The 15,252-nt window shown below is 51.3% G+C and overlaps 1 protein-coding gene across 1 annotated transcript in view; it reads right to left on the bottom strand.

Annotated features, from left to right (window-relative positions):
• LOC147698095 (acetylserotonin O-methyltransferase-like) overlaps positions 1 to 15,252 on the bottom strand; it is a 371,292-nt gene that overhangs the window by 267,144 nt on the left and 88,896 nt on the right. The window contains exon 3 of the mRNA XM_086934771.1: positions 5,642 to 5,771. Within this exon, the coding sequence (XP_086790897.1) occupies positions 5,642 to 5,771 (130 nt within the window). The remainder of the gene's footprint in view (positions 1 to 5,641; positions 5,772 to 15,252) is intronic.

The raw sequence follows: 15,252 nt of genomic DNA, 5'->3' as shown, positions 1-15,252 counted from the left end.
TCTTTCTTTGGGAATTCGTTTGTGAAAGAAAACAACTTTGATGAGCAGGGCCACACAAAAATGGCACCAGCTCTGCAACAAGCTCTCGCTTCACAGGCAGTTATTCTGATAGGAATGGGACCTCTACCTAGCAGTTGGAGATCTCCTAATTTGGCACAGGACTCTTCACTAGGGGAGCGGAGGCCAAGCAGACCTCCAGAGCCTGAGTGACTTCTCAGTATTAACAAAGGTTTACACTCAAAAATAAGTAGAATTAGATATACATTCCTAACTCTGCATTTCATTTTTAGCCTATATGTAGGCAGAATGTAACATGCCTTACGTTTCCCAGCTATTTCTGTCAACCCTACCCTGTGTCTACTATGGACACGCATTGTTTTCTCCATGCTGGCATTGGAAACCTTTCTTTACTTTATTTTTCTTTCTCCAAAGATGCTGAAGGAAGAAATGCACTCAGATTGTAATTTAAAATTGTCTGTTATTGTTCAGCCCTCAGGTTTTAGTTGAAGGAATATGAAAGACTATTTACACCAGTTACGTTGTAATTTAAATGTTGTATGTATTGTTCAGCCCTCAAGTTTTGAAGGAAAATGCGATAATATTTACGCCAGTTAAATTTGCTTTTGTTTTCAACAGAGCTTTGAGGAGGTTTTGTAAAAAGCAATGAGGAAAAACAATTCAGGATCATATTTTCTATTTATAAAAAAAACACGTTTTATTTATTTTGTTAATCCATAGGTATTTTTAAATCACACCTTTTGTATGTTTCTTTATACTGAATGCATTTAAACCATTCTAGGCACTTCATTAGGTGTTGATGTACCAATTGGCAAATTCTTAAGTACAAGAATCCCATGCAAATGGCCCATGGGCAAGCAGGGGTTACTGGGCCCAGCCGAGGTGGTTGAGGCCTTTTACTTCTATTGCCCCGGGACCCACCCTACTATGGATCTGGTGGAAAGTGGGTCAAGCACCTTCTCCTGCACATGACTCTCAGTTAGTGGCATAGTACAAGCAGTCAAGGCTCTATCAGAGAGGAAGTGTAGATACAGGTCAGTGAACATGACAAATAACTCAGTGTGCAAACAGTGCACACAATAAATCAATGTCCAGTCAAATACTTATTTTGTTTCAAAGTATCTTAATTCAAATTTTACACATGCAGAGGTAAATGACATTCAAAAAGCAATAACACAGTTCCCCTCTGAGGTCGACACACCAGCAGTTGTCAGGCCACCCCGTCTAACTAATTCCTATGTAACCGGGGTGCTGTTATTCACCATTTGCATACGCGACATCCAGGGAAAGTAAACTATTAGGTCCTGCTTATGGGGTATTCCCCCCTCGGTCTCTGTTAGCAATATGTAGTCACTTACAGCCTGATTCATGATCGGGCCGTTTTGCGAGGCTCAAATAGCGAATCATAAGGAATCGCTATTTGAGACTCGCAAAACGGTAATCATGTAGGAATCGCAATATTAATTGCGATTCCCACTGATTCCTTATTTGCGATTAGCTAATTGCTAATCGCAAATAAGGAATAACTCCCCATGCATTCCTATGGGCCAAAAGGCCCATAGGAATGCATGGGGAGTATTCCTTATTTGCGATTAGCAATTTGCTACTCGCAAATAAGATAGCGATTTAAAGGGTGCCAGGGGTGCCCAAAGGACACCCTGTAGCACCCCTTAAATGCAAATTGAAACGGGTGTTGCGCACACACATGTCCAAAGGACATGTGTGTGTGCAACATGCAACTTAGAAAAATGCTTTTAAAAGCATTTTTCTAAGTTTTTGCTATTTACCGAGAGGTCTGACCTCTCGGTAAATAGCGGCCCAAAATTGCATTTTCGCAATTTTCAAATGCTTCATGAATTGCATTTAAGGAATCTCAAATAGAGATTCCTTAAATGTAATTCCTCGCAATTTAGCGATTTTGCAATTACCGATTTTTGCATTTGGGATGCTGAATCCCAAATGCAAAAATCGCACTCGCAAAGGTCCGGATTCTCAGAATCCGGCCCTTTGCGAGCCGCTTTAGCCTTCATGAATAAGGCTGTTAGAGTTAAATAGGATTGCACAAACCTAAAACGGTATATCCCCCAGAGCCCAGAAGGTGCAGTTCTCAGCTCACCTGCTCCGGTGATACGAAACCTGGCAGCAGTGCAGAGTGGTCCTGGCGTGGGTCATCAAAGTTGGGCTGCACGCGCTCACACATGCAGCTCCTGGCAGGTACCAGCCCTCTCTCCTGAACACGCTCACCAGTGTCCTAACGATTGGAGTTGCCCTGGCACCAGCCACATGCGGTAAGCCCTTTCTTTTCCTTAATTGGGAATGAGGGCAGTCCCCTTCCTATGGCGTGGCTCTGACTATGTGTTCTCTGTCCTTGGTCCTCCTAGGACACGAACGTCCCGCTTCTTGGTCGTAGCAGCAATTTTGGGTCTCAGGCAGCCTCTCAGACATCTGGCCACAGGGCTCTGTGCGGCCCCTCCTTGCATACTGGGTCACTCCAACGAACCTCACTGTCGGTTCACGTTGATTTCAGGGTGCCTCTCCTGCATGCCCTTCCTGGCATATTGGGTTGCAGCAACATTCCACACATGGGCAATGGGACAATCGATGCAGCATAGTTCCTTGGAATACGATGGCTCCTCCTGGCATAGGGGGTCACCGAAATCTCACAACGCTGCATACATGTGATGGCTCGATCAGTGCACCACTTGTCCTTGGTGCACAACGGCCTCTCCTGGCTTACGAGATTGTCAAATTCCACAATGCTGCATGTGGGCAACAGCCTGATCAATGTGGCACTGCTCCTCTTGCACTATGGCCCTGTCTGGCATACTTGGTCACAAAACTGCAACACGGCACACAGGCAATAGTCCGATCAATGAAGCACTTCTACTCACACCTCACTCAGGAGCTCCACACGTCTGGACTCCCGTCTGGATCTCGCATCCTCCAAAATGCTCCTCTCCTTCCCGGGCACACCGGTCTTAGTAAGCAGGACGGCACTGGTGCTCCAGACTCCAGGGCCAGGTGGTCTTGGTTGCCCTGGGTAATGTCACTCAGCAGGGAAACTAGCAGGCTGTGCCCCTTGTACTGGTCACAGGCAGAAATCTTACAGTTTTTCCCTTAATTATACAGCCTGGTTGGCTGCTTGGCAGATGACAAAGTACGGGTCTCAGGCTCCCCTACTTATTGTTCTTTTCCAGCACAAAATCTGATTTAGGGTCTGGACCTTTGGAGTTGGGGTACTACTCCTTTGAAATGGCCATCTTTCCCCTTCAACCATTCTTCTGAAGGAGGCCTGTCACTGCAGGAAGGACTGATTAACCCACAACAAGATTCATGGGAGTGACCAGAGCTCATGCCTGCATGACTGCTGCAGTGATTTGTGCATCAAAGGTTAATCATGGGCCCTCAGCCATACCGTTTATAATTAACTTATCATCCCCATCACCCACTTCATGAGATATGTCCAGGCCCCTTTCCCTGTGATATGTCACTAAATCAAAGAGCCTTTTGAAATGCAGAGAGTGAGCCTGGCTCCCCCCAACCAGTGCTTGTCCGCCCCCAGGTAACATAAATGCAGCCATACACAAACCTGTCTAGGGGAGTCCGCTGTTTTCATCAGGCAGGGCTGTGCTTCCTGAAATGGAACATAAGCTCCTCCATGTAACGTACCAGTGCAGGCACTCCATTCATATTGCATCCACTGTTCAGCACTGCTGTCCTTATGCAGTATGCTACCACCAGCATATCCACATGCAACATACACACTCAGTCTGGGCATACTGTTCAGCACCACAGTCTCTCTGTACTATACCAGGGTGTGTAACTTTAAACACAGACTGCCAGGGCGTACACATTTACCATGTGCCCAATGAGCCACACTTCACTCTAGGTATACATGCACTCAGCATGTTTTCATCACGCATGCACTTCCACATTAACCTGATGTAGGCTGGGGGTGAGTTGAACACACAGCAGCAGAACTGTTAAAAAAGGTGAATGTGCTAGTAGGCCTTACTCCAGTGCCACAAAGCAAAAAGAAACTGCTCACTTCTACTAATCACTACACTATATGATTCCACAACTGAGCTTGTGCTGTTTCAACTCCTGGAGAAGGCAGTAGCCTTCCACCACTTTCAGGGTAGCATTCTGGCTGCCCCTCCTTGTCCAACAAGACCGCAGTCGATGAGATAGACCTATGTCAATCGCACATGGATGATCTGTGTTCGTCTTATGACAAAGAATCAGCTGTATGGATCCAGGGAATAATTTGGGAACTTAGGGCAGGGGCACATGTCTCTCACCAATCAGAAGACTTTCCCGTCCCAACAGTAACAACCAGACACTACATTCATGTTTCAAAAACATATAGGGGCATATGTAGAGACCCCTATCGCCAGGGGAACATCACTTTTTTTTACGTTCCTGTGGCGATCGGAGATTCACGTTATTTGCAAGGCAAAGTTAAGCCACTTGTAAATGAGACCCCCTTTCACACTACACTTAGCGTGAATGGGGTGGGCAGATGGTGTTGCAGTGGGCGTTCCACCGTAACACCCATTGCTTTTGACGCTGCCCCCTATTTATAAGGGTGGTGCAAATAGGAGGCAGCGCCAAAATTAGGACCAGGGAAAACCTGGTCTTAACTTGTCAAAATGAGGAAAAATGCGTTATTTCTCCTCATTTTTGCTATTTCCATGTGAGCTGCCTTGTGCAGCACACATGGAAAAAGCAAAACACCTTGGATTGTTTACATGTAGGAAGGAGTTCCTTCCTGCACATAAACAATCTTTTAAAAAAAGACATTTTGTCACTTCCATGTGTGCTGATAAAGCAGCATACATAGAAGTGACAAAACTGTAGTTAAAGATTGTGTATGTGTAGGAAGGGATACCTTCCTACAAAAAAAACAATTTTCCCCTGCACGCAGACACCCTTGCACTGTGGAGCAAGGGTACCTGCATTGGCGCTAGGCAGATAAGTGTAGTGCCAGCGTAGGGGGAAACGCAAAGGCTGCACCATATTCTTGTAAATATGCTGCAGCCCTGCGTTTCTGAAGTGGTGGAGTGAGGCGTTACATCATGTTGGCTAACGCTTCTCTCCGCCACTTCTTTGTACATATGCCCCTTTAGATTTAAAACATGCAAGAGTCATTGCTCAGAGTTTTTCAGCCCAATAAATTGTTTTAGAATACGATTGCTAATTACATTCACTTTTTCTATGATAAACTTCTGGCTTCCTTGTCAATAATAATTATTAAAATATAGAGGTTGGTTGGTGTATGTATCCTAAACAAGATGGAGCTTACATAGTTTTTAAGAATATAGTCTCATCACTAACATCCCACACAAATATTACTTTTCATTACAATATAGCAAAGTCCTTCCTCATAATGGATTCTTGACCAAATTATCCCAAAGTATCTCAAGTAGGGTCACCAGCATACTCAAGTTGTTCTCATAGACTAAAATCTCTAATCTACTCCCTGCTCCTTTGGAGAATGTATCAGCAAATCCGAAATGGCCCCCATTACGAAATCAGGACTGCGGCAAACCAAACTCGTATTGATTTCGCTCCAGGCCCAGAATTCCAACGAAACCATCATATGAATGAATTCTTTGCTTACCTGACCCCATCTACCAGGAATTCAGAATACTTGTATGCAGAATTAGAAAAGTACATCATCATGGAGTACAAGGACTTTGGGCTGGACTTTGTAAGGTAGATAGTTGATAGGTCTGTGTTCTTATAAAATGCTGCTGAGAAAAATAGGAATCAAATTAGAAAATGAAAATGGCATCTCACATACTGATACATAATGGCAAATACCAATAAAAAACAGATTGTCACAGTAGGGTGCTCAACTTCAGTGGTAAATACATGAGTGAACATTAATACGAGCTACTGATGCGAACCATACTCTAATAAAGTGCCTCGTAGTTTTGCCCTATCATGGCAGGGTCAACACTAAATTGCAAAGCATTTTCCACCATTTGGACTGCCAAACATAAACTAAAAATAGAGGAATAGAATGCTACAAATAAGAATTTTGATAAGTTAGGCCTGAGGGAAAGAGTCTTTGCTTCAAATGTTTTACTTCACAGTATATTTACTATGCATTTTTTACTCCAGAAATTCTATTACCACGTACGTCTTTTCAGCACAAGTCTTGACATCACAATTGATCAGTAGCTGACAGTGTTTCTCTTTCAAGTTTGACAGGATTACTATTAGGTGCAATTTTTATTTTTGGAGTGTTTGAAAGCATACCAGCAAAAGTGTTGAATATTTAATAATGCAAACACAAGGAGATGATAGGCGGAGCACTGACTCTTTTCAGACGCTCAACCCCAGTCACAGATCTGGGTTGAATCCATCATCATTCTTTAGCTCACTTCGCCACCTCAGTACAGACCCAGCTATAAGCAAATCAGTCTTGACCCTGTGCCTCATGGGAACAGTTCTGCCCGAACTGCCAAGCCAGGTCTTCACTGAACCGGAAACAAGCATCCTGGGACCGGTTTCTGTGTAACACCCTTCATCAGCTAGACTAGCTTGAATCCAGTGGCTCTAGGGACCACATTTCACAATAAGGGCATTTTCATTGTTTGCGCTAGGGGCACCTTTAAGAAGGTGCGCACGGCGTAAATAATGAAAATGCTCCCTGTTATGATGAATGCGCTGCCCCTAGGGCAGCCTCGAACCCGCCCTGCCCTGGGCATTCAGTTGGAAAACTGAATGCCTGCTTTTGACAGTGCACAGTGCAGGCTGGAGCCCACCTGCACTTTTGAAGGGAATTAGTTATCCCTTTGCAGGTAGGTGTAGTCAGAGACTGCTCCAGCCTGCAAAGGGATGTCTGGGTGGTCCATCGGACCCCCTTTCCCCGCCAGAGGGCTCCTATCAAGGGACACACTGACAGTGCACCTCCTGAGGGCTTCTTTGCCTCTGCGCATTGTCTGTAATATTTATTACAATGAGGGATTGGGCCTATACCTACGTCCAAACTAGGCCACAATATAACTAGAAAAGTAGAGGGTGTTTTGGACGTGCATTGATAATTGATACCTTCAAAAATAACCGCCTTTCACCATTAAGTGGTTATGGTGCTTTTATTCCACTTCTTCTTATTTCATTCAAAGTACAAACATGTTAGACAGTTGATTTGTGTCATAGAGAAAGATACTGTACAATACTATTGGAAACAAATAAAAAATGACATAATACATATTTCAAACAGGAACACTTCAAGAAACAGACAAATGTATACAAAACACAATATAACGTACGGGGGGCATGGCTTGGCACGCAATGGAGATGGAAGTGGTGGGGTAGAGCTCCGGCCTGAGCTCCCCTTTCCTGGGCCAATTCTCCGACTCAGCCTGATTAAGCCGAAACTGCGGGCTGAACCGAGGAAGACGCCTGCCCACCCACCAACCGAATTTGGGGACGATCGCTGGCGGGGCCCCGCACCAGCACCACCTGGGAAACTGCTGCCGCCCCGGACGCTGCCGACACAGGATGCCCATCTACGTGAGCCCGTGGCTTCAGATTTGCAGTTAGCCCCCACTGGAACCTGCGGCACCTGCGGAGGGGGATTGGGCGACTCTCCCCGCTCCCTGAGCCTGAGCTGCTGGGCGACCCTCCTGTACTGCTAAGCCTCCGCTGGACCACGCCGCTGCAGAGTACTGCGCCGGAACTGGGACGGAGTGGAATACCTGGGCCCTGGACGAGACCGCGATCCCTGCTGGCAGCCGGAGCGGAGATGTGAGGTGAGCCGCATTGACCTGGTGAAGGGAATGGCCGAACCCATTGGAGCGCGGCCCGCTGCCTCTGACACGCTGGCGGGGCCTGCGCTGCACGAGTGAAACGTCGCTCTGAAAAGAATGACCGCCCCCTGCCCCGGACACCTCAAATACACGAGGCCGAGGCCTCCTTCAACACACTGGGCCTTGGGGCATGGCCTACATACCCCGCTGCTGGATCTTGCGGCGCCTGCAGCTGCGGATCGGAGAACTTCCTTTGTCCTCCTCCCCCCTCCCAGAACTGTACGGGTACAGCGGCCTACCCTGTGACATTACCCATTCCCAGACCAGCGCTACTACGGGGGGCTGCGTAACACTGGAAAGACAGGCCAAATCTGTGTGCCTGATAGGAGTGGCGGGACGCCACGGCCTGCACCCGCAGAAGACTTGTTTGGCCTGGGGAGCTAACCTACGGCCTAGTCCATACGCCTACACCACACCGGTGCCCAGACGCACTACTCCAGGAGCCACTGCGTGAAACACGCCAATGAAGTTGACGACGACAGGGGCGGTCTTCTCCTGACTTGTACTGGTACCCAGCTGGCCTTTACAGAACACACCGCGCTGTGCCTGGGGAGATGGCATGCTGAACGGAGCCCTGCAGGAACGGAGCCCTAGATCTTGCGTCGACGGAGCCCCTGAGGGCGGAATATTGGAGGGCGAAGAGGCGGCCCTCACGGGGTAGCGCCGCTACATTCATCTGCCCGGACACTTGTTTCCTGGGTGATGCGGAGCAGACTACCCACACCAGCTGCTACACCACCATATAGATTCGCCTGTTCCTTTGCGAGGCACCCTCACCGCCTGCTCTGCCCCCCTACACATCCCCGAGTGGCCGTCGGTGCTGGATTAGAAACACGAAAGCTGCCTGGTACCACTATAGCTCACATCACTGCGCACCCGGCCTGCACCTGAAGATACGGGCCCATCGGACACTTGTGTGCCTGACGCCTGGAGCTGTGCTTTGGGACAACCACTTTCAGCCTTTGCGAGGTGCCCCCGTTGCCTGCCCTGCTCATCTGCACACCCGCTGGTGGACGCTGGTGTTGGCGCCGATCCCGCAGACACGGAATCACACGGACTGTGTAGTGCCACAGCTGCTGCCGCCTCTTTAAGCCCGGACTGGGCTTGAGGATACAGACCTCCCGGAAACCTGCACATTTGCCCCCTGGTGCTGTGCTTTGGGCTGCCCTTCTTGTGTTCAGGACTTGCATAGCCGCCACGCCTGGCCCCTGTCTGGGGGGGTGAAGACACGGACCGAAACCGGAGGCGCATCGACGAAGGGGATATTACCCAAATCGACGTCCAAGAAGGATGCGGAGCAGGTGACGTCAAAACTGGACAATGTGTTGGCTGTCATGGAGCGGCTGGAAGAATCCTGTCAGCAGACTCGCACCTCCCTGGAGACCAAGATTGACAGCGTGGCAATTGACTTGACCCACCTCAAGGCCGACCATAAGAAGCTACAAGACCGCACTACGACCTTGGAGGGTGCAGTGGCGGCGCTGGAGCCCACGATGAGCCAAGCGGACAAACATATCCGAGACCTGCTCAACCAGGTGGAATTTTTGGAGGAACGCATTGAGGACGCGGAAGGGCGGGCACAAAGAAACAACATCCGGCTAGTAGGCATCCCGAAGAAATGGGAAGGGATGGATCCCACTCGACGAGTGGAAGACTGGCTACGAGACCTGCTGCCGGAGGGCACACTGTCACCCCACTTTGTAGTGGAACGTGTACACCGAGTGCCCACGAGACCCCTCCCTCCTGGCTCCAACCTCAGACCTCTAATTTTTCGTGTCCTTAACTACAGGGACCGTGACATGATCCTGCAGGAATCCAGGAAGCTTGGCAACATCCAGATAGACAACACCACAGTGATGTTTTTCCCCGATTATACTGTGCAGGTGCAAAGACAACAGCACTCCTTCCTGGCGGTGAAGCGGCGGCTGCGACAGGCGGACCTCAAATACTTGCTACTTTTACCCGCCAAGTTAAGAGTGGTGATGCAGGACAAAACACACTTCTTCACTAGCCCAGAGGAGGTCGAGGTCTGGCTGGATGGAGGAATGGCTGAGGCGCCTAGGAGAGCGCAGGGGACCACCACGGCTTCGCGCACACGAGGATCGAGACGGCGCCGTAGGCGCAGAACATCCACACACCCCCCGCACACAGGAGGCGCCGACCCGCTCTCCGCCAGCGGACCTGGTTCTACAGGAGCAATGAGATGCGCTACGCAAAGTCACGGAGATCAGCAGCTCCCCGACCCCATCCTTTGCCCCAAACGGCAGCCCTACAGCGTTTCCAAGTGACGATGAGGCAATCTACGGACTACCTGACTCCCAACAATCTGCGGATCCCCCAGACGTCACGCCGTAAACGGTGGACCTTCTCGGCTGAGAGGGACCCCAGAGCTTCCCTCCCCGCGGCGCGGGGCTGGCACGGCTGTGCCGGTGTTGTTCTGGCTTGCCCTGGGGTGAGCGACTTGCAGAATTGACTGATGTGAGGATTCCCATGCCCCGAGGAGATGACGGCGAGACGCAGTGAGTAACATTTTGCTATGTACACACAATACTGCCTTCTGCCTCGGCGGGGCCGCCTCCACACATGTGTCCCCATGCACACTAACGGCCCATGTTCTGGCCCCTCTGGAGGCGAGGGCTCCTTGTGAACTCTCCCTTCCTCCTCTGGCATCGGGCAGACTTTTTTCCAGCGCTGTGGGCGGGCAGACACCTGGGCCTGCCTGTCAGTCACGGCCTCTCCTCTTTGGCCCGGGAGAGGTGACATTTTCTTCATGGACAGTATTGTCAATCTGTATTTTGTTGTATCAGCCAATTGTAACCCCCTAGAACTGTAAAGTTCACTTTAGCTCACTTGAGTGTTTGAATGGCGATATGTTGTGCAGCCGACCTTTTGGCATTTATTATTATGTTGCCTTTTCCTGGCTTTATGTGTTCCCTTTTTCCCCTACCCTTATGCACCCGAGGGGGTCAATGCATACTGTGTTAGCAGCTACAGGTGGTCTGGGGGCGGGGATGGAATCGGAGGACCTGGGGGAGCTTCACCTGGAGGACTTGGCCTGGCTGACATGTGCGGGTTCTACACATGCGGTGATTATGGCTAAAATCCAGATCTGCACATGGAATGTCAGGGGCATGCACACACCGGCAAGACGGTACCAGATTTACTCCTATCTGAAACATCATAAGATACATATAGCACTGCTCCAAGAAACGCATTTGAACAAGGCAGAGGTACGTGCATTACATCACAAGTGGCGTGGGCAGCTTTATGCCACGGAATACTCCTCCTTTGCATGCGGTACTCTCCTGTGGGTCCTTCCTGGGACCCCCTGGGCGGTCACGGACACACAAATAGATCCTGAAGGCAGATATGTGGTGGCCCAGGGTAGGCTAGATGGGCAGCAGATGGTGCTGGCCTCCATATACTCCCCGAACACTGACCAGGGCGGCTTCCTTGCATGCCTCTCCACGACAATGGCGACCTGGCATAAAGTCCTGTGGATACTGGGGGGTGACTATAATTGCATATTAGATGCGTCACTGGACCGTTCCTCCCCGCCCCAAGCTGGCGCGCCGACGCACGGTGCCATAAAGGCGCGACTCAATGCATCTCCACGATGCTTGGCGGACTCACAACCCCACGACAAAGGTATACTCCTATTACTCAGGCGCGCACGACCTGCATGTGCGCCTGGACAGATTTATGGTGTCCGCTGAACTCCTCCCATTTGTTACTGATGCGCGATACATGGGCCGCACACATTCGGATCATAACCCCCACTTCCTGACCGTTGCATGGGCACGCCCACACCCCCCATCCCCACCTGGCGGCTCCAACCGGCGCTGTTGCTGGACGCGGCTTTCCGCGACTCCCTTCTCACACAAACAGCCCAATATTTTGAGGACAATTCTAACACAGCATCCTCCCCCCAGATTGAATGGGACGCCTTTAAAGCTGTGATTCGTGGGTACACAAGGCCACATGCGGCGACAACTAGAGGATGACTTAACATGACTAGAGACCAGCTTGCTAGGTCGGGAACAAGAAGCGGTCAATGGCACTGATGGCCCACTGGCGGAAGCTCAGGCAGATCATACGCGCCTCCTAGAACGGCTACACAATATCAATTACGCCACCCACTCGGCACGTACACACCACCTGAGCGATAGGCCTGGCAAACTGTTGGCCTGGCTGATATCGCAGGAAGATCGCGCGGCCCAGGTGGCGGCGATACACGTAGATGGGAGGGGGCTGCTGTACTCACAGCGCTCTACATCGCTCCCGGCTCCACGACCCACACCCCGACATAGCGGAGTATCTTTTCCCCCTTCCTATGCCACACCTGACCATTGCACAACAAGACGAGCTCGGGGCTTCGCTCGCACCGGAGGAGCTCCGTGAGGCCATCTTTAACTTATCCAATGGCAAATCCCCCGGCCCTGACGGGTTACCGGCCGAATTTTACAAGGCTGGCTCGGACATTCTCATTCCAGAACTCCTGAAGGTGTACGCTGCTGCCGCGGAAGACTCCTCTCTCCCTCCCACGCTTAATGAAGCCAACCTGATATCCATACCTAAACCTGGCAGGGACGGCACGCGAGTGGGCTCTTATCGCCCCCTGGCCCTCCTGAACACGGACTATAAGATACTTGCCTCCACACAAGCCCGGCGATTGGCCCCCCTGGTCCCGCTCCTGATGCACCACGACCAGAACGGCTTCGTCCCAGCGCGACACACCTCTTCTAACATCCGTCGCCTGTTCCGTATACAGGAATACGCCATTCGACGCTGGCCGCGAGCAGGGTGCCTAGTGTTGGACCTTGAGAAAGCGTTCGATTCTGTGGAGTGGCTGTACCTGAGGGCGGTAATGGAAAAATACAAACTGGGAGGCGGCTATGAGACCATGGTTAGCCTGCTTCATCACAGACCCACGGTCCGGGTCCGCACCGGCAAATTGCTCTCCGATGCCATCTGCGTACGAAGGGGTACCAGACAGGGCTGCCCCCTGTCCTCCCTGCTGTTCTCCTTGGCCATGGAACCCCTGGCTACGATCCTCCAAACGCAAGGAGATGAGTGGGGAATCCCGATGGCTGATGGAATTCATGTGATCTTGCTGTACGCGGATGACCTGCTACTATATGTCAGGGATTTGACCAATGTCCCAAGATCTCTCGCTGACATTTTCCGAACCTTCGAGGACATGTCAGGATTGCGGGTCAACTGGTCCAAGTCGGGAGCCTATTCCTTCAGCCCGGACACGCCTGAAGGCGATATCCGCCTCGGCGGCGAGAGGCTGCAATGGTACCCCACTACATTCCGCTATCTGGGAATCCACGTTTACGGGAACCCAACAGACATCCTGGAGGGGAATCTGATGCGGGCGATTGCCTCCATTCATGCCCAAATTGGCTTTTGGAAGATCCTCCCCCTGAATGTGCCTAGTCGAGTGGCGTTAGCTAAGATGATAGTCTACCAAGGCTATTGTACTATTTTGCCAACATTCCGACAAATGTCCCCAACAAGGTGTTTCGGGAACTGGAGGCCCTACCTCGCGGTCTCGTTTGGAACGCGGGCCGACCCCGCGTGGCACTGATGAAATATATATGACTACTGAATCGGGAGGCCTGGCGGTTCCCAACATGGAGCTGTACTACCTAGCGGCGCAGCTGCAATGGGAGTCGGGATGGCTTTGCGGTAAAAACCTGGGCGACACTGCCACGGATGCCACCACTTGGACCCAGACGCAGGTTTGCACATTGTTCCATCCTCTGACTCAGTCCCCCTGTCCTTCTCAATTGCACCTAGCAGTGGCGCGCAGGTGCTTCCATCGATGTCTATGGCTCACCCGGGCAACAAAGCTGTATGCTCCGATACTCCCTCTACTGGGCACTCCCGGGGCAACAGGAACACTGACAGAGGCACTACTGGCCAGCTAGACACAGGTGGGAGTGGAAACGCTGCGAGACCTCTATGCCGATGGTGCACTGCTTTCTTTTGCGGACCTCGCCGCGAGCACTGACCTCCCAGCTGGGCAATTCCTACTACACGCGTCCCTCATACACATGCTGACCACCACCTGGGGCGATATGTCTGAGGAGTTGCCGATGCATCACTTAATGCAGTATTTATATGTCATGGGCAACGGCTCCCACATAATACATTGGCTGGCGCAGGCCCTACTGACCCATACGCAACCTTCCACCTTGCAGCTAGGGAGAAGTGGGCGGCCGATAGAGGAAGGGACTGGACTGACAAGAAGTGGGCGATGGTGCTGGTTGGACCGACTAACATCCCACGTAACCCCCGCTTCAAGATCATCCAATTTTGCATCTTGCACCAAGCCTATCTCACACCGACAAAATTAACAGATACTTCTCAGTCGCCGACGCTGCCTGTCAGCGATGTTCCCTGGTAGGAGCGGATCTCCTCCATATGCTCTGGCAGTGTCCTAGCATTCAAACATACTGGGACGAGGTCACAACACTACTCACGCAATGCACCGACGAACACGTGCCGCCAACATGGGAAGCCTGTATCCTAGGGCTCTACAAACGCACGAAGCTGAACAAGGTACCGACAAGGTTCTGGGATATGGGTCGGATCACAGCTAAACGCTTACTTACCAAACACTGGAAAGCCAGCACCCCCCCACATATCCGGCACTGGCACACGTCCTTCATTAATTGGGCGCGGGCAAAAAGTGCGGTACTCCTCCGGGAGGAAACTGCGGGCCTCCGGAAATTCCCCTTTGCGCAACTCTGGGACGATCTCCTTAAGTCCTTTCAACAAACCTGTCTGGAACGACATGACCCAACACTACCGCATTGACACAAGGCACTGCGAGACACCGCTACACTCGCTGCCCCCCCACTCCCCTGGTCAAAGCCATACCCAAGCCGACGCTAGCACTCCTGCCACCCCACAGCACCGCACGTGCTGGAACCGCACCGCACCCGCATTCACGCTCTCAAACCTATCGCTTGCACTGCGCGCTCCGCTGATGAAGGCAGACTGACTTCTTCTTTTAGACCTGTCACGTTTCCCGCGCGCCAAGTCCTGGCCACGCCCCCGGAGTGTGACCGCTGACCTGGCTGCACTCTGTCATCCATGGGCCCCAGCTTGGGCCCCCCACACGCCCACGCCGCTGTCCCGCCACATCCCGCCCCAGGACCACTGCCCCCTACTATGGCTGCAACACCACCCCCCCTAGTGCGCTGACTGGTGCCTTCGCTTTCTCTCTCTCTCCTTCTTTTGCTATCCCCCCACTGTTCTGGTTCATGTATTTGTTCATTCATTGGTCACGTTCCCTGACCAGGCCTTCTATTACTGTTGACGAAGACATTAAACACGCTATAACTGTGTTGCTGGACACCACATTCCTGTTGACACCACACGCTCCTGTTGCAGTAAC

The sequence above is a fragment of the Lissotriton vulgaris genome, chromosome 8 (assembly GCF_964263255.1).
Source record: "Lissotriton vulgaris chromosome 8, aLisVul1.2, whole genome shotgun sequence".
NCBI classification, from domain to species: Eukaryota; Metazoa; Chordata; class Amphibia; order Caudata; family Salamandridae; genus Lissotriton; species Lissotriton vulgaris.
This window is presented reverse-complemented; position numbering and strand designations above follow the sequence as displayed.